The sequence below is a fragment of the Podarcis erhardii genome, assembly GCF_964252035.2.
Source record: "Podarcis erhardii genome assembly, chromosome: 6".
NCBI lineage: Eukaryota > Metazoa > Chordata > Lepidosauria > Squamata > Lacertidae > Podarcis > Podarcis erhardii.
In genome coordinates, this window is record NC_138510.1 from 21,973,205 (window position 1) to 21,993,686 (window position 20,482).

Here is a 20,482-nt window from a genome sequence, read left to right on the forward strand (position 1 = left end):
TTACAGATACATGGCAATATTGTAATTTAACACCATCTAGAGAGAACCTATGGCATTCAGATTGAACAAGTAAATAGTGAACTATGAACTCGCCACATGTCTGAGAGTCCAGTTGTCTGGCTACCAAACTAAACATACTCTGAAGTGATTTAATCATAGCACGTGGCACCCCACATTGTAGTCTGAGGCACACACAGATACCCCCCCCCCCGGCAGGTATGCAATCATGTTGCATGCAATCATTTATAATGGCTGTGTATAAACACTTGTTATTTGATTCCTGAGATTTTACTCATGGTGAAATTAGAAACTGATATCAAAAGAACTAAATGGAGAGGTGATATTTTTATTCACACACAGAAACCCACCCAAGTTCATAGAATCATAGAAATATAGTGTGAAGCAACCCAAAGGGCCATCTAGCCCAACCCTTTGCAATGCAGGAATCATTGCTAAAGAATCCCTGACAGATGGCCATCTAACTGTCTAAAAACCTCTAGTGAGGGAGAGTCCGCAACCCTTCAAGGTAGTTCATTCCACTATTGAGCAGCATTTATTGCAGAAAGTTCTTCCTAAAGCTCAGTTGTTCACTTCTATCCATTGTGTGTGGAGTGGATGAATCTCAGAGGTCAAGAGGTATCAATATGACCTAAGATGCAGTGGTTGCTGGGTTTCTTTTATATTATTGATATGAGATTTACAAAATCCACTCAAAGAAAAGTGTGTCAGTAGTTTTTATAATATCCTACATAAGAAATTATGGAATGTTCCCGGGATAAAGAAATTTAAAAAGCAAGATCACTTTTAATTCCTTAATAAACTTTTTTTTTTAACAGATGATGGATGCCATAAAAGGAACAATGACAGAAATATACAATGACCTTTCAAAAAATACCACTGGAAGCACAATTGCTGAGGTCAGTGTCTTTTGCCATCAGCAAGTCACATTTTTTTCTTTAAAAAATAAAATGTGAAACACTTTAAAAATAAGTAGAAATCTGCCTTTTAAATATTCTGCAGATATGTATTTGAGTTCTGGCCTCTTGTCTGATCTAATACCAACTGTTGTGAAAACTACTGGTTGCATACTGTGTGAGAGAGGAGCTCATTAAAGTTTATAACATGAAATTTTAACTAGGTTGCTCTTGCTAAAAGCTGCTACTACTGCGCAGGACAATGACAATATAATAGTACTACAATGATACCTCGGGTTACAGACACTTCAGGTTACAGACTCCACTAACCCAGAAATAGTAACTCAGGTTAAGAACTTTGCTTCAGGATGAGAACAGAAATCACGTGGCGGTGGCGCAGCAACAGCGGGAGGCCCCATTAGCTAAAGTGGTACCTCAGGTTAAGAACAGTTTCAGGTTAACAATGGACCTCCAGAACGAATTAAGTTCTTAACCAGAGGTACCATTGTACTTCCTTAAATGCATGGCAGACTAGCTATTCCAGGATTTTCCTTCAGGCCTTCTAAATCTAACTTGTTTACACAAGCAAAATATCTTAGGCCCAGTTTACAATTTGAAATACTCAATTGACAGGGAGCTTATTCTGGCTTGCACACAAAGGGCTAAACCATTGTTTAAACATAGGAGTACAGCCAGTGTCACCACCTCAATTTGTTTAGTGAATATATTGTTTTCATGGAAGAAGGAAAGGATGAGGGGAAATGAGTTTCAGTATCTTATCTTTTTTCTTTCCTGTGATTCAGGCACATTAACTAACCCTTCTCTTTTTCATGCCACATAGCAAGGGAGAGAGTGACTGTGCGATGCCCATGTTACTCAGAGTTCTGTAGGCAACTAATGATTTACAGAAGCAAGCTGATCGTGACATTGCATTAAAAAACAGCCTTGACTCTTTTTTTTTAAAAAAAAAAACCAGTTATTTTTCTTTAAAGTCAATTTTTCTGAATGTTTATTTATTTACTAACTACCTTTATAGCCTGTGTTATAACAAAACTTTTTCAGAGCAGCTTACAACATAAAACAAGCAAAACTTTTAATAGCAGTAAAATGAAAATTAAATCAGTTGGGGCACTTTTGTCACTCACTACGGTGCTAACAATATTAATCCTGGTCCATATACCTCAGACTGTACGAAACATTAAAAAAAATTGAGTTCTTCATGTAGAACCTTTCTTTTAAATTCTGCTGGATACATATTTAATATATGTAGGTTCCTCTTAAGGACTCTCATTTTTTTGTGTACAGATTCCCTAGCAGTATTATTAGAGAAAAATCGCTCCATTTGCTATCCATTTTGCTGATGAATTTTGCGAAAATCTCTTATTATGAGTGTGAAAGTTGTTTTTTTGATCGGTCTCCTAGTTTCCTCTCTGTTTACTGTTTGAAATACCAGAAGGACAAAATTTGCCATGTTTTAAGCTCTTGTTTCTCATCACTGTTGGCATAAATTCCTAGTGCTCTTTTTGAATCATGCAATAACTGGTTAAAACCAGCAAACTAAGCACTTCTATTTATGTATTGTTGTGTGTGCGTGTGTTTTTTTTACTTTATTTTATTTGAAATTTTATTTAGAAGAAGGGAAATAGAAAGTATGAATCATGGAACTCTAAAGTCCATATTTTTTCTGGGGCTCATTTAGTCAATTTAAATATACCCTTCATTAGTTGAGCCATGGGTTATAAAAAATGTTAGTTATTTTTAATAGTAAATACATACAAATCTATAGGAATCATTCCTCCCTTTTTACACACAGGTTGGAATGCCTTTTTGATATGGTGATTATTGGGAAACAGAAATGTATCATCTAAAAACCAAGAGAGGGTGCTTTTCCCCCTTCAGAATCATTTTGTTCATATGCAAACTTATGCAAATTAAATCCAAAACTCATAGGGTTGATAAAGACTTTTTTTTAGTCAAGTGACCTAATTATTTCTTTGATATTCCAGATTCGTCGTTTGAGAATTGAAATAGAAAAGCTTCAGTGGTTACATCAGCAGGAACTTTCAGAAATGAAACACAATCTGGGTATAAAAAATGCAGTTCAAAATAATGATGTTGCCACTTGTTTTTTAAAAGGCCATGGCAGTATCTCAGCTGCAACTCTGTGATAGCACAAATTGCCCTCCCTAGAAAGAGTAGAAAATGTGATGGAACATGCCATCCTAGACTGTTCCTCACATGTATGGTCAGTTAGAGTGGGCCAGTTCAGACATCTGAACCAGCTCAATATAGTATTTCCTGAACCACAATATAAATATATACTGTTTTGAGAATGGAAATATGCTTACTCTTTTTGAAATCCAGAAAGCAAGTTAAACTGCAAATTGGATAGTAATTGTTCATTTATAGTTCATTCATGAGAACCAATAATCACTAGTTTGTTGCCTAATGCTGCACTTGCAGTTACAGAATGAAGCTGTTGTTTTTCATCTAAAAGTGACTAATGCATCTAGAGCTAAAACTTAAATTTCTAAATTACCATTTGGACCCACTGTTGACTATATGCTGTCTGTCTGTTGACTAGAACTCACAATGGCTGAAATGCGTCAGAGTTTGGAACAGGAAAGAGATCGTTTGATTGCTGAAGTGAAGAAGCAGCTGGAACTGGAAAAGCAACAAGCTGTGGATGAAACCAAAAAGAAGCAGTGGTGTGCCAACTGCAAAAAAGAAGCAATTTTCTACTGTTGTTGGAATACCAGTTACTGCGACTACCCTTGCCAGCAAGCCCATTGGCCAGAACACATGAAGTCCTGCACACAGTCAGGTAAACAATATCTTTTTAACCCAAGTGTGGGAAACCTTTGACCTTCTAGATGTTGCCACACTACAATTCCCATGAGTTCCATGAAGCCTGGCCAATACCCAGGGATGGTGAGAGTTGTAGTTCAGCAACATCTGGAGGGCCAAAGGTTCCTCACAACTGTTTTAACTTATTTGTGAGTGAACATTATCCAGTTACATAATTTAGAAATCCTTTGTTTTCATTTTAGCAACTGCAACACAGCAAGAAACGGATCCTGAAATTAGCACAGAAACATTAAATAAATCATCCCAGCCTACCTCCAGTGCACAGCCGGCACCTACAGAAACTGCCAGTACTCCAAAAGAAAAAGAGGCAGCTGTTGAAAAGAGCAAGGAGAGTGTTACAGTAAGTATTTCAATCAGTCATTTTACTTGTAAGCCGCCTTTCCAAAGTTAAAACCACACTCAAGGTGGCTTACAACATACTTCTTTACTTAACCACAACCCCCTTCATGTAAAATTTGTGAGACTGTTTAAAACACTGAATTCTGGTTTCCTGTTAACGTTCTTGAGGGTTCATAAGAATTAAAACACATTTTGGAGATTTGTCTTTAATCTTACAAAGTTATTTCTTAAGGGAAGGGACCAAAATGTATCTAGGCTCTCTCATAATTCATTTCATTTAGTTGTGTCCAGTCTTCCTTCCTTTAAGAGGGTCCAGGGCAGCTGACAACATGAAATTTTATAAGACCAATTCCAAAATCATTAATTAAAATGACAGTGCCCAAATAATACTATCTCCTTCCAAAGGCCTGGGCAAATAAAAATGTGTTTTAAATTCTGGCTGCCCTACCACAGAGGAAATCCCTCTCATACTTTTTCACCCTCCTTGGTATCCACAGTGTTGGTACTGCAAGAAGGCCCCCTCCCATTGTAAACTGTGTGCTTAGACATATGGCAGAAGACACTCCTTCAAGTACTTTAGGGCTTTGTATACTAGTACCAACGCTTTGAATTGGACCCTGAAGCTCACTGGCAACCCGTGTAGTGCTTTCAGAACTTGGAGTGATACGCACTCTTCTGGCTACTCTCAATACTAGTTGCAGCCTCCAGACTGTTATTAAGGACAACCTCACGTAAAGCACATTGCATTAATGTTATGGTTATCAGAGCATGGATTACTGAGGCCAAACTATCTCAGTCCTGGAACAGCCACAGCTGATGAACCAGCCAGATCTGGATATAGGCCCCACCAAAGCCACCTGTATATTCAGTGACACTTTGGCCTGTAGGAGTACCCCAGACTTCGAAGCTGCTCCATCAAGGGGGGGGATGCCACCCCATCCAGAACAAGCCAACCCCTTAATTCCTGGACCAGAGACTACCCACCCTCCATCTTAACCAGATTCAATTTCCATTTATCAGCCCTAGTCCAACCTATCACTGTATCCAAACACTGACTCAGTGTCTGCACAGTCTCTCCAGATGGGATACTGTAGATATTTAACAGCATGAGGGATAAGATGGAGCCCTGTGGGACTCCATAACATAAATCCATGGGTCCAGCCAGTGCTGTTCTCTGGAAGTGACTCTGCAGGTAGGAATAGTTAATGGTGCCCGTCTCTCAGTGAAATTCTAGGAGAAACATCAGCACTTTGCTATATAGTTTTGACCTTCACCACGCCATGCCCTAATGAAATTTCATGCAATATTCTGCCACTCTCATTGAGTCTCATTGAGTCTCATTGAGTCAAAGCTATTGCTCTGGGTGCATGAATGCCCAACGACCTTTCTCTATTCTAGCTCCTTTGAATTGCAGATTATATATGCCCTGTAGATACACTCACACAGCATGCCCTGGCACTTCTACCATGCACCTAAAACTCTACTTTGAAACTGTTGCTCAAATTACCATATCCTCAAATAATTCTGTACCCTAACTTCTCCACAGAAATGGTAGGCATTGGAATACATAAGATGTCATTGGCTACATAAGCCATGTATATCCTTGTATATATCAATTAACATTCTTCAGATGGTGTGGATTAGGATATGATTTCTAATCAGAGATGTTAATAACCATTGTCGCACTGATAATTAATTAAACCAATATCTTTATGAAGAGCTGGAATTGCATATTTATTCCTTCGTTCCCAAACCCTGTGTGTTTAGTAAAATAACAATATATTATTTACTTCATCAATACTTTAATTGCATCATGTCTCATTTGAACTATTACTGGAGAACATATACTCCAGTATACTCATGAGCTCACACTTTCTGTGAACCTAACTCATAAAACTTTATAAGTTGTTCTCTAGATTTTATGTCTTTTTTCATTGAGGGGGATGCTTGAAACGCATTGGAAATTGGTGATGAGCCTTACCAAAAAACCTTGACTGACTAATTAGGTACACACATATTTAGGGTATTTTTAAAAGAGCAGTCTCTTGTGCTTGTAGCAGTGCTGTGTTTTGCTATGATCTGGCATTATTTGCAAAGAAAATGTCGGGTGCCTACAATTTCTACCATGGAACATTTTGCTTGAAAATCTCAAATTGCTTTCACATAATTGCTGCACCTTTTTGAAACATCAAGCTGTATACATTGCTCACATTCATATTTTGAATTTTGGTTTCATTAACAAAAAAAGTAACCTGTGAATTCATTGAGATGCAAATTTTAACGCAAGCCAAACATCTGACAAATTTCTACAATAATAAAAAATAGGTGGCATTTATGTAAAAGCTGAACCTTTTGCTGAGGTTGCCTGTGCTGTCTCTGCAGATAGCAACAGGTGTGACAAGCAGCCAGCCTATAAAACTGGTCCAGGTCCCGCAGACCACCACCTATATACCAACTACTCAACCCACAATTGTAAGTACTGCTTTTTGGCATTGAAACAGCTCATTATCTATTGTGGGGGGCGGGGTTTTCTCCTGTGTTATCAGGACATGAATTCACCGGTCCCAAGTCTATATTTGCAGTGTAAAACGCCTTATTTTGCCGTACAACATCTCCATTTCCCTCATGCCATATAATTTCATCATAGAGCCAACCAAGGATTCAAAAACTAGCCAACGTTCACACATAGTTACAGCTGCATGGGGGGGGGGTAAACATTACTGAAGATATGGCGAGCTCTTCCTTTGTGCAATACGAACAAGTTTTATTTTAGCACTATCCAGGTTATGCCAAACAAACTGAGCCCTAACAATATTGCATATATATTCTGTGTTTCTGGAATTGTCGCATTGCCATTGTACGTCATGATCTTTTACTGCTGAGATAGGAAATGTTGGCTGTGATGTAGGAATTAGGCCACTGTTAATTTATGCAATCACCATGTGGTAAGCAAAAGTTTAACTATTCATCCCATGCTCTTCAGGCCCAAAAATGCTCAACAGAGAGACTGAGCTAGAGTTCTTCATAACAAAGTGAACTTGGAGCTTCTTGTATCAAAAAAGCTTTCCGCCACAATTAGAAGATGGAGGGTGGTGTTGGGATTTACTTGTGCCTAAAATGATTTTACCTTAGAAAGTTCTGTTGGTTGAGTTTTACCTTGCTTTGCTGACCATGTTTGATCCCTCTGGAGTGGCATGTTTTCCTCAAAATCAGATGTCCTGGTGATCCTGTTTTAATTTTTAACAATACTACCTTATAGCAGGAGGGAGAGCCTTGGTGATTTTTCGCCCTACTTGACATTTAATTCTATAATTTACAATGGTCAGTACCAAATGTTCTGTTTGGCCATACCAAATGTTCCATGTACATTTACTGACCTACTGTGGTCATAATGCTAACAATCCTACTGTTCGAAGGCACAGTGCCCAAATCCACTAATTCTCTTACTATGTGAGTATTAGACATGTTTTTTTAGCAACATCTGACCAAATGCTATTGTGGAATGCATATATGAGTTTAGTAATAAATCCTAATGCCTTAAAGGGGCTCAACACATCAGCATGGTTCAATATTCATCCTACAGTTTGTGTAAAGAAAGTACTGGATTAGTTCCTGGTACATGTGATGGAAGTCTCCAGGTTACTACATTTTGAAAACAACACAATCATGGTTTGTTTTTTAGCTGTTGTGCCCATTGTCTCCTGTAAATTGTTGGTTTGTGAGCACTTTGAAGACCAGGATTTACCATCTGATTTGAGTGAACACACATTGTTTAAACAATACATAGTTTCTTTTCTAGTAACTAGACAGAATATTTGTGTAATACAGAAACTGTAAACGCTTTTAATCAGATTTCTACTGTTTAAGGGATTGCTTGCAATTATATTGAGAGGAAAGTTACACACAGGTCTGAGGCTATATAGCAAGGAATAGGAAAACTCATTTTTTTGACTCGGTACTGAATATCTTGCACACGGCTCAGAGTGCTTATTATGTCCAGTAGTGTATTATTATGTATTATGCCCTTTATTTCCCTGGTAGTATCATGCTGAGGGTTTCTCAGGACAGGCAATCCTACATTTCTGTGCTTGTGGTTGCTGACATACGTGTTTTGGTTTTAATCCACAGACCATTCCCGTAGTAGTAAGCCCTACAGCTGGGACCGTGGCAATGAGAACAGGAGTTCAATATGTTCAGACAACAATGCCTGTCCAAGTACGGAGAGTCTAACTGCTAACAAAGGAATCCAGGCAGCTGTTGGAGTATATAATCGTCTCTGTAATAGAAATGTTTTTTAAAAAATCCCCGCAGTTCATTGGATTAACCTCAAAGGTTCAGACTTTTAGCTTTGTACAGGTGTACAAAGCATTTATTACACTACATTAATGTAAAGCATTAGCGCTGGCTTTAAAAAGCTTGAGGACTGGTAAAATTCATGGTAAATCTATGCTTCTGTTGTAAATTATGTACATTTTGTGGATGATGTTAGAGTACCATCTCCTTTTTATATTTGTATTGACTTCGACGTATAAGGAGTGTTGGAAGCTGGTGAAGGAAAGGTTAAATCAGACTTGCCACAAACACCACCAAGAGAAATGGTTTTCTGGGAACTGCAGTTGCACACATAAATCAAGAATGAGAAGACTGAACCACTTGCCTTGCCTTTGGAGACGGAAAAAAACACACGCCTGCACATTGGTTTGTGCAACTGAAGCTGGAACTTGCCGTTTTAAATTTGTTAAATCAAGCATTTCCAATCTTAAGGCTCCTCGTATATTAAAGGACATATTTTGTGTTTCATATTTAAAATGAGAGAGATTGTTTACAAAAAGGGGGGGGGGTTAAATTTCATTCATGCTAAGAGAAAAGGAAAGTCGGAAGCTAAAAATCAGATCAATAGTTCCAGAGATAATGAAAATGGATTTTGGGGCGTATGCTTCCTACTAGGTTATGTTTCAGTTGTATTGCTGCTGCTTCTTTTTTTAAGTGTCCAAAGGACTTTGAAATTGTTTTCAAAGGGAACAAGAGCTATAGATGGAGAAGACTCTTTACCAGGAAACGAGGGCAAAGGACATTGATGCTGGAATAGAGCATGTATTATGGGATTTTTATGTTTTTATGTAAGCATGAAACAGTACAGTATGAGAGAGAAAGTAACCCATGAAAACACTGTCTGTTACACTTAAACTGTAGTACCATTTTGTATGTTGTGTAAACAAAGCATTGAACAAAGCAAGGTGATGTATGTATATGAGCAAATTAATTGTATTATATCATTCCAGTACATTTTGTTGTACATTTTAGTCATATTGATTTCTCCCATTGTTTATAAAGGATGCAGTTTGTACAGTCTCCAGCTAGTACACACATTAGAGGAAAGAAGAAGAAAAAAGCTAGAAGGAAAAAAAAATCAGGAGCAGAATATTTGTGAATTGCATTGTGTCAAAGATAGCCTAGCTGGCCTTATTTGTGAAGCATAATTGCTTTTAGCATATGGAAGTATTTTTTCACATTTTCTTTGTATAAAATTTGTATTAAACTAAATATCTTTTTTGATTATTGTGTTTCTTTTACTAAAGCAGGTGACGCACAATATGCTTTGGGATTTCCCAGTTTTTTCAGGGCTCTTTAAGTTTCTTTAATTCTTTTTTTAATTAAACTATTTTAGAAAAAAAATGGGTCATGTTGGGTTTCCATTTTCCTTCTGAAAGCCAGGTTACATTTACATGTGTCCTTTAAAAACAACAACTCCATTCCGATCCAGCTGTATTTCTATGGTAGTTGATACTTAACTGCATCACTACTTGTCATGCTTACTTACAATTTTATATTATTCCCTTCACTTGTTCTGCCTAGCAATGGAAACTGTTCTGAGAGCACTGCAGCCTTCCTATTCAACATTAGCAAATATGCAGATGTTTTCTTGTTTTCATCTGCCTCCTGGACATTGAACAGACACAGAAGAGTAAGAGGTATTTTACTTTTTATTTATTTTAGAATTTGTCAGCTGCTTGCTTTTCCGCACAGCTAATAAGTCTTGTCTGTTTGATGCTTAAATAAGGCTAAGTACATCAAATTATCTCAGGTTCCAAAATTGAGGTGCCTCTGAGGAGGACTGAGCCCCAGCCAACCTAACCTCAAACAAATGAGGCCAGAGCAGCACCCTGGGGCAGAGAGGCTGAAGAATTTTTGCTGCTTACTAATACCACCTTTACTAGTTTGGTTTTTCTTTTTCTTTGTTCTCTTGTTCCTTTCCTTTTAACAAAATAAAAATCTACTGTCTGTATTTCACTCTTGCTTTCTCATAGCTTTGGCTGGCAAGTCAAATGCTGAAAAAGAGAGAGGAGGAGGAAAAAACAATTTCAGGGTTGTCAGAGTCATCAAAACTGACTTCCAGCATCTTGGGGTCTCCTAATGTGAACCTTCACCATGGCAATAATTATTTGCCACTAGAGAGTCAAGCCTGTTTCACACCTCACATCACAGTAGCTCAGACTCTTAATCTCAGCATTGTGGGTATGAGACTCATGCTGGGCAAAAGATTCCTGCATTTCAGGGGGTTGGACTAGATGACCCTCGTGGTCCCTTCCAACTCTACAATTCTGTGATTTATGAATCATGCCACCAGCTACCACCACAGTCCTGCCAACAATAAAGCCCATCTTAAGACACTGAACCCTTCCGTTCTGTAGACCATTGTACTGTGAGGCCCCAAGACAGACAAGAACAACCACTTGAGAGTGAACTTATAGTCTTTGGGGAAAGTTGTTCACCAAAGTCCAGTGTCCTTTCAAAATGTAGAATATCACTCATGCAGGAAAATGGACAAGTTTACATATTATGCACAGTTTGGACTTGATCAGTTTCAAGAGACACAGGCTCTTTAAAAACCATTGCTGCTTGCCAGTCTATTTAAAGCACACTGTGTTCTGACTAAAAACGTATTGACACTTCTCTCAAATAATCATGATGATCCTGATCACAAGTAGGCCACTACTGCGTCACTTCATCTGACATTTAACGCCAAGAAGCAGGAAGCTTGTGGGTAAAACTAGACATGATAAGAGATGTGGGATCTATGGTCTCATTAAACTCGTCACCCAAAACAGCTGCTTTGGTGGTGAGTAGAAGCAGAGCCCACCATTAGGACCACAGGGTTGCATCCCACTTACGTCATACTCAAGAGTAGACCTACTGAAATGAGTGGACTTAATGGGAGCTGTTCACTGCTTCAGAATAAAAGAAGTCAGCCCTTGTAAGTTACTGCCACTTTTTAAAAAAAACCAACAGGAATGAAAACTGCTAAAGCAAGTTTCGGAAAAGTGGCTTGTAAGAGCAAGACTGAAGTTAGGAACTTGATTTAAGGGACTTTTTAAAGGGTGAATATGGGCAGTCCCAAGAACATGCATGTTTCTTCGGTAACCTCTTGTTCACTCTAGATATGTTTACTGGGGAGGAAGTCCCTTGGCACTCAGTGAAGCTTAAAGGTAAAGGGTAAAGGGACCCCTGACCATTAGGTCCAGTCATGGCCAACTCTGGGGTTGCGGTGCTCATCTCGCTTTATTGGCCGAGGGAGCCGGCGTACAGGGAGCTGGTCATGTGGCCAGCATGACTAAGCTGCTTCTGGCAAACCAGAGCAGCGCATGGAAACGCCATTTACCTTCCCACCGGAGAGGTACCTATTTATCTACTTGCACTTTGACATGCTTTCGAACTGCTAGGTTGGCAAGAGCAGGGACTGAGCAATGGGAGCTCCCCCTGTCGCGGGGATTCGAACTGCCGACCTTCTGATCGGCAAGTCCTAGGCTCTGTGGTTTAGACCACAGCGCCACTTCTACATAAAAGTGCCTAAGACAGAATTGATCATTGAGGACTGCAAGCTGGGCTTTCCTTTATAGATTTGTAATATTACCAGTAGCTGAGTTTAGTGTTTGCTTGCTTGTCTGTCACGGGGGAGGGGGGTCATTGTGAGGGACTGACAGATACCCCTTTTCCAAACAACACTTTAGTGCACCAGCAAGCCCAAAGGCCCATTTTCTTTCCCTACTGCTTCAGCTTGCAAAAGCAGCCTGTATTATTTTTTTTTACTCGTATTCCTTCCCTACAGTTGGTGTGCTTAACTAGGCTTGCTTTTTCCATTTTTGCTTAAATTATGCTAAACAACTTGCATGAAACTACATTTGTGCTTTGCATAGAGAGAGACAATAGTATGGTGGCAGTTGGAATAACCATTCCCCTGGCAACAGGGCATTATCAATCCATTTCAGTAAAATTTTCGATTGTTTCTATCTTGCAAGCAGGAAAATTGTTTTTTCTTTGTCCCATGGCAAGCTGTTACTGAGGGTTTGCTGCCATCGTGTGCCTGTGTCTAGAAACTACACACACAAAATAAAATGGCTGATAGTAGAAAAAGAGTGTCTGTGGGATACGGGTTTATTTGTAAGATTGTGATAGAAGAAGAAACCTATATGTCTTTTCTCAGTGAAACTACACAATAGGGCTGTCCTCTGACCACAATATTTATCAATGGGATTGTGTGAGTGTCAGCTCCCAGCCCAGATAGCAGTGATTTTGACAGTTTCCAAGCTTGGGGTTGCTGCTTGTTATAAAGTCTTCCCCTTGCCTTCTTAATGCCTATGTCATTTTTTATTTTATTTTTGTTACTAGTTAAAAATGACTTTTTGTCAAGCACCATGATCTTTTTTGCAGCAGCACTTCTGTAGCCCTTTTGGAAGCCCAGCCACTAAACAGAGGTGTATGAAATTATGCCTGGTGTCGAGAAAGTGTCCAGAGAGGGGTTTTCCTCATCTAATACTGAAGCCTCATGCGGTTATCCCATGTTGGAAGATTCGAAACAGGCCAGAGGAAATGCCTCTACAAGCGCCACATAATTAAACTCTCGGATTCACTGCTGCAGATGGTATTGGCTGCCAATTTGGATGGCCTTAAAGGAGAGATCATAGAAATTCAGAGAGGGTATAAGGCTATATCCATGACTCTCTGTCATGATGGCAGTGTTCAGCCTGCACTGTTGGAGGCAGAATGCCTCTGAATACCTGTTGCTGGGAAACACAACTAGGGAGAATGCGGTTACACGCAGGGCCTGATTGCAGGCTTCCCAAAAGCATCTCGTTGGCTACCATGGGAACAGAATGCATGGCATTAAGTTGCGTGTTTCCCACACCTGCTAGTGGCAGCGAATAACATGCAATGGCAGTGGGGATGTGCTTGGCGTCACAGAATCAAATATGTTGCAGAGGGGTAATATGGGGTGTTAGGTATAGTTAAGGCTATGGTTTTTCCAGTAGTGATGTATGAAAGTGAGAGCTGGACCATAAAGAAGGCTGATGCTTTTGAATTATGGTGCTGGAGGAGACTCTTGAGAGCCCCGTGGACTGCAAGAAGATCAAACCTATCCATTCTGAAGGAAATCAGCCCTGAGTGCTCACTGGAAGGACAGATCCTGAAGCTGAGGCTCCAATACTTTGGCCACCTCATGAGAAGAAAAGACTCTCTGGAAAAGACCCTGATGCTGGAAAAGATGAAGGGCACAAGGAGAAGGGGATGACAGAGGACGAGATGGTTGGACAGTGTTCTTGAAGCTACGAGCATGAGTTTGACCAAGCTGCGGGAGGCAGTGGAAGACAGGAGTGCCTGGCGTGTTCTGGTCCATGGGGTCACGAAGAGTTGGACATGACTAAGCAACAACAGTACCTCTGGTGGCTGACATGCCATGCTCTTTCTGGGGTAGTCCGTCCACCTTTGGTCCCTACCATGAACTCTCAGCTCTCAGCTGTGGCTCGTAGAAGCTGTCAGCATACGACAGCAGACACATTCCAGGAAATGACTTCAAGTGGACGGCTAAAACATAGCTTGGCAACGGTGCATCCGCACTGCATGCAGGAGGTCCAGGTTCAATCTCTGGCATCTGCAGGCAGGTCTGGGAATGTTCCCTGCCTGAAATCCTGGGAAGCCACTGCTAATCATTGTGCACAATACTGAGCTAGATCCTGGGCCACTGGTCTGATTTGGTATAAGATAGCTTCCTGCCTCTTCCCTTCCATGCATTAAAAGAACTTGGCATCTTAATGGTCAGATTAACAACCATATGTTGTTTGCCTATTGCTTTCTCTTTGTTTTATGATCTTATTGTCAGCATCATTTATGAATCATTACATTTCAAAATCCTTATAATCTTTTATATTCAAAACAGTACGTTTAAAAAAACAAGCAAGCTGAATTGTGCTTTTGTAATGGCATTTTATTTATATTCGAATAAGTATCTGAAATGGGCCTCTGAATGGGGTGGGGGGATATGCTAGCAAAAATGTTATAGCTGGGAGTGGGGCTGCTGATTGTACCCTGCCCTCCAAGAGGTAAGTGGCACTGCTTTTCCTTCTTGAAAATCAGCGGTAGTACAATCCAGCCAAAGTTGAGCATTTTCATGCCCCACTCATTTAAACAGGAGGTTTAAGTACATCTCTTGGGTGGTATTTATACTCAAGAGTAGACCTACTGAAATCAACAAACATGACTTAAGTTAGGTCCGTTGATTTCAGTAGGTTTACTCTGAATGAGTGAGTACCACCGCTCCTGATGTAATAACTTGGTTTAAAAAATATTTTATGAGTTTTAGAACACACCCATGTACCCAATACTTCAGTATGTATTAGCTGTAATACTAGATACATGTTGTTTTTGCCCTGAAGCACAATCACAGAGGGGAATACATGTGGAAGAGTCCTATAGTAAGTAGGGAAGGGGCTAGCAGCAGTGATGCAGAATGCTTCATCAGACCAAAATGTGAGACAGCTTAACATATCTTTCCCTTGGAAGCAGCCTCTCTCTCAGTATGTCAAGCCACATTTTCTCAAAAAAATAATAATCTTTTTTATAATTATAATTACAGCTTTCCTTTTTTCCCCTTTGGCAAATGGCTGATGTGGATGCAGCAACAATCCTGCAACAAATAAACATTTACAATCTTTCTGCCGCCCCCATCATGTAACAAGTGAATTATAGCTATTATGATAAACACCCCCACACACCTAAACTAGCTTCTTAGGATTTCTCCCATGCAGGTTCATGGATTCGGAAATACATTGATCCTGGAATAGTATTTGGAGTCTGAGATGACAGGGCTCTGTGAAGCTCCTTGGAAAGGTATTTTCTTTCTTTGTGACAAAGGATTTGTGATGACAACAGCTGCTGCATACTGATGAAAACAAAAGTGGATATTTGCTGCAAACTTTCCTTCAGTGGATTTCACAACAGATACAGGCTGTGTAAACAAACTCATTTTTACCCCTTCCTAAAACGAAAACAATGACTGCAAACTCCCATACAGTTAGGCCAAAGTAATCTAAAATCTAAATAATGGGATATAATTGGTCCAGCCTAATGGCTTCAAATGTGAATCAAACAGCATATTTGTTTCAGCTCTGCTGTACACCTGCCACCAGAGAGACTTCCATTCAACTCTCTGAGGGGATCCTGATGATGATCTCCTACACAAAATAATATTTTGATTTCCATTCCAGGAGCCAAGACTGGCCTGGCTAAGATCCAGGAAGAGTGCAAATCCTATGTAAACAGAGCAGGGACTGACTAGCAAAAATCCCACAATAGCAGTGCCAACAGTGATCTCCATATATTCCCCCATCTAGGACTTGGGAGGGGTGTGGGCTAAAATAATTGAATCCATGCACACCATGTGTGTGCTCCCATGGCTTCATTAGAGCCATAATTGAGGGCGTTAAGATGTTTGGACTATTGCTTTTTTAACCTGGTAACAAAAAATAAACTATCCATGGTTGTGCTTGTCCAAACTCCATAGTAGTTCTCTGAAGGGGATAACAAACCACTGCTGCAAAAAGAGCTCCTGACCTGACTGGCTAGTCTAGTTTGTTGCTGGAAGCTGACCATGTTCACCGCATCTGAGAATGGATTATTTTCCAGATACTGTCCTGATATGCTACCTGAGTATTGTGGGAGCCGCTGCTTGGTCCATCTGAAGGGGGAAATGGGTACCATAGGAGCTCTGTTGACAGTGTAGCTCAACAGCCAAATCCAATAGGTATCTTAATACTTGTGAAAGATGCTGTGCAACTCTTAGCCCAAATTGCACTGTTACTGTTGATCTCACCCTTTTTAAAATTTAAATCACACTCAGATGTAAAAGATGGCAATAGGTTTTAGCTATCCACTACAGTAGCTCATTCCAGGCATGGAGAAAGTGGATAGAGAAAGGGTTTTTTCCATGTCTCATTAATGCTAAAATTTGTGGGCATTCAACGAAATTGAATGTTGGGCAGTTCAGGATAGACAAAAGAAAACACTTCTTCATACAGCTCCCAGATGGCTCCCACCAGCTCAGATGGCTTTTTAAGGTTACATAAATTCATGGAGGACAAGGCTATCCATGATGGCCAGCCACAATGGCTATGCTCTGTTGCTACGGTCAGAGACTTGTCTCTGTCTCTGAAGACACAGGCATCTGGTTGGCCATCATGAGGAAAGGATGCTGGGCTTGATGGGCCAATGGCCTGATCCAGCACAGCTTGTTCTAGGTTCTTCTTCTAAGAGTGGCCTTCTTACAGGTGGCCTTTTCCTCATTGCTGGGCTGAGTGGTGAGTATATGTTCAATAGCAAAGCACTGGCTTTATCAGTGTAGATCAGCAGTGAGCACCCTGTTATTCTAGGGCTTTATGTAAGTGCTGGGGGAAGGGGGGTAGGAGGAAGAGGGGCAAGAAAGATAGAGAGTGAGGGAGAGAAGCAGAAAAAGGGAAAAGGATGGCCCTGCCTACCTCTGGCTCCAAAGACTTTTAACTAAGATCCTTTTGACTTCAGCCTCAGCCAACTCTGAGATGCAGTCAACTGATTACCACCAAGGGACTATGAATCTCAGTGGAAAGAGTTGCCCACCCCTAGCACAGATGTTTACTGGTTGCAACACAGAAAGGTAGCAAGGCTGAGAGAAGCTTCTTTGTCCATCAATAAAACAGCCCCATGCTTAGTTCACTGCCCCCTCCCCAGCCACGTATTTGGCCACTTCCCATGTCTCTTTGGCCGTGTACACTGGTGCCCCGCAAGACGAATGCCTCGCAAGACGAAAAACCCGCTAGACGAAAGGGTTTTCCGTTTTTCGAGGCGCTTCGCAAGACAAATTTCCCTATGGGCTTGCTTCGCAAAACGAAAACGTCTTGTGAGTCTTGTGAGTTTTTTCCCTTCCTCCCCCTTTTTCTAAGCCGCTAATCCGCTAAGCCGCTAATAGGGATGCTTCGCAAGACGAAAAAACCGCTAGACGAAGAGACTCGCGGAACGGATTATTTTCGTCTTGTGAGGCACCACTGTAGTGTGGCTTTGCACCCGGGTGTGCATTATGGCTCTTGCTCTAGCAAAATCTTTGGTCTCCAGTGCATCTAGGTGGTTGTTCAGTTTGTGCACAGCAATTAATCTGTTCAGATCACCACAGGGAATTATCCCATGATGGTCCGCAGCAGGACAACACTGGATAAATGCTAAAATAAATTATCAGACACGCTAACCAGGGTGAATCTGACAGAAGCTGCCAAATCTCCCTCAATATGTCCCTTCAGCATAGTGTCACAAAGTATTCTCGTAATTCCCACACAACAGGATGTGCTATTAGAGAGAATGTGGCAGACTAATACAGCAACCTCAAGATTCCAGGCAAAAGCAATGCTTTCTTGATTGACAAGTGCTAAAAGATTCAGTTTTGCTGTCTATCAAGGCTCTGGCTTTCAGCTGGCCCTGCATCCCTCGAGACTTCCTGTCTTTAATTCAATTTGTTCCTCTCTTGGAAGCCTCAAAGTTGTCTTCCTTTTCCTTCCTTTTGGTTTCCTGTCCTGGCCTTGCGGCCAAATGTATGTCTGTTTTTAAGAATAATTCAGCAGCCAACACCAGAGCCAGAAAAGCATGCTTTGTCCCATTCTTGTCTTCTCCCTCTAGACTCCAAAGGCTAGGACATCCACGGAGGCACATGGGAGCCTACCTCTTCCCGATATTTCAAGGTTCCCTCGGGGGATAAATTTTAGGGCTAACTACTGCAAAACCTTGTTACCATAAAAACCATCTTCCTTGTTGCAAAACCCCAATAAACATCAAGTCAGCGTTGCCCTGATACACAGTCTTTCCCCTTTTCTTTCCCCTAGGTGGTAGTGGTTTGCAGGGTGAGGCAGTAGTGCTCACCTGACCTCACGCTCGCCAGCATCTCTTTAGCTCACTGGGGCGAACACACAAGGAGTGTTTGGTATGTAACTCCACTGCACCAACCTTCCCCCTTTCCCACTTGGGAAGTCACAGCAATGCCATCAGCCACTATCACCCCTGCTACCCCCATGACATGGTGTGAGTGGTGAATATGCAAGAGGTCTCTCAAATTTAATCATTTCCACAAAATCCATGAATGCACACGAGCCATCTCTGGATATGGACCTTAATGCCTTCTGGCTTTGTGTTGGCGTTTAAGCAGCCGTCAGCAGGGGACTATGAAGCAAAACTTTGCGGCAGGGATGGAGAACCTGTAGCCCTCTGGATGTTGGTGTACTACAACTCCCTTCACCATGGGCCATGCTGGCTGGGACTGATGGGAGCTGGAGTGCCACAGGACCAACGCCCCTGCTTTACAAGATCCAGATAAGCAGGAAGCGAGGCAACGAGCTCAATCTACGTCAGTAAGCAATCACGTTAGCCCTAAAATTGTAAACATAGTTTTATTGCCATTCACTCATCACAAGGTAACTCTTTCTCCTGACCATGCGAAAACAAGATGGCAGCCTACAGAGACATGGGTGCAGCCCACATGCCACAGTTTCCAAAAACTAGCTATAGTTTTTACACCAAGAGTCCCACATGTGCTCATTTCAAATGGACATGATAATGATTGTTCCCCACAGTTAACCTTGGAGAAGAGAGCTATTAAATTAGAATGGGCCAAGTCCATCCAACTCAGCAGATACAAACACAGGTACTGAGCTTAATATCAGAGTAATAGGATTAGTTCATAAATTAAAAAAATACCAAAAAAATCATCTATTTCAATCTTTCCCCTCCCCACCTCAGAAACTCCTCTGAATTGATAAAACTGTCCAGCAAATATGCCTAGAAACTCCATGTCACGTCTTCCCACCCTATTCCCATTTATTAAAAGCAAGAAAGAAGAAAGGGGGGGGGGAGGAACCCTAATGAATTAAACCAGGACTGATCTTCCTGCATGCCTGGAAGTAATTTACATGGCAAATGTCCCACTTCAGTTTTAAGCATCCAGTTATTAAGGTCATTTAAAGGTTTCTTCTCCATCCAAAAAAAAGAAAGAAAAGAGGAACTTGGTTATGCTGTGCTCCTGGTGCAGATTCTCTTTAAAAGACTTTCATACAAAAGAGCTCCACCCCAAGAGAAAATGCCAGGAAAATAGATCTGTGTCTTCGGGAGTGATGGCGAAGCCCACCGTGGAGACTTCTGGGTCTGCTACAAGTATTCCAGCTCCAGTGCGTGTCGCAGAGCCTCAAGGTCGGCGTGGCAGGAGATCCTCCAGAAAGGCATGTTGTGCTAGGAGGAGATGTTTTAAAACAGGAATAGGGTCATAAGACATTCCCTGAATCATCACCCAAACAGTGGTAATTGAGTAATGTGACCAGTTTCATTTATATAGAATCTAAAAAAGACATGGACAATCATTGTATGCAGGTGGGGCAGTGATCAAAAGAGAGACAACCGTTACTCATCAGCCTCAGCCAGCAGGGCTGATACCTAAGGATGATGGGAGTTGTAGTTCACAACATCTAAGGGGCCACATTTTCCTCATCCCTGATATACAACTGGCTTGCTCTATAGTTTACATCTCATTTATAACATTTATACTGTATTCCACCTTTCATCCAAGGAGCTCAAGGCACCATTATTATTATTATTATTATTATTATTACTACTACTACTACTACTACTACTACTGCTACTGCTACTACTACTACCATGGTCATAGCCAGGATTTTTGTTGGGAGGGGGGGCAGGAATTTGTTAGGAGGGGCAGGAATTTGGGGGGAGGCAGAAACAATGCGACTGGTCAGTTACGTTTTTCTATTGTTTTACTATGCCCATGATTTATACCCCACCCATTTAGCTGGGTTTCCCCAGCCACTCTGGGCAGCTTCCAACACATATAAGCGCATAAGAATACATCAAACATTAAAAATACAGGGCTGCCTTCAGATGTCTTCTAAAAGTTGTGTAGTTCTTTATCTCCTTGACATCTGATGGGAGGGTGTTCCACAGGGAGGGTGCCACTGCCAAGAAGGCCCTGTGCCTGGTTCCCTGTAACTTCACTTCTTGCAGGGAGGAAA

At 41.0% G+C, this 20,482-nt stretch overlaps 2 protein-coding genes across 16 annotated transcripts in view; one reads left to right on the forward strand and one right to left on the reverse strand.

The window, feature by feature from the left end:
- The window catches only part of ZMYND8 (zinc finger MYND-type containing 8), an 84,204-nt gene extending 74,527 nt beyond the window's left edge, over positions 1-9,677 (forward strand). For 11 of the 13 annotated variants that reach the window (XM_081867523.1, XM_081867526.1, XM_081867528.1 and 8 more), the window contains 6 exons: positions 837-917; positions 2,921-2,999; positions 3,499-3,738; positions 3,965-4,122; positions 6,504-6,593; positions 8,250-9,677. In XM_081867523.1, coding sequence (XP_081723649.1) covers positions 837-917; positions 2,921-2,999; positions 3,499-3,738; positions 3,965-4,122; positions 6,504-6,593; positions 8,250-8,351 — 750 coding nt within the window. In that variant the 3' untranslated portion in view covers positions 8,352-9,677. Of the gene's footprint in view, positions 1-836; positions 918-2,920; positions 3,000-3,498; positions 3,739-3,964; positions 4,123-6,503; positions 6,594-8,249 lie in introns of those variants that run through there. The other 2 variants (XM_081867520.1, XR_014157883.1) reach the window with 2 other exon arrangements.
- Positions 9,678-18,837: 9,160 nt separating this feature from the next.
- The window catches only part of EYA2 (EYA transcriptional coactivator and phosphatase 2), a 129,731-nt gene continuing 128,086 nt past the window's right edge, over positions 18,838-20,482 (reverse strand). For all 3 annotated transcript variants that reach the window (XM_081867781.1, XM_081867779.1, XM_081867780.1), the window contains exon 16: positions 18,838-19,691. In XM_081867781.1, coding sequence (XP_081723907.1) covers positions 19,611-19,691 — 81 coding nt within the window. In that variant the 3' untranslated portion in view covers positions 18,838-19,610. The remainder of the gene's footprint in view (positions 19,692-20,482) is intronic.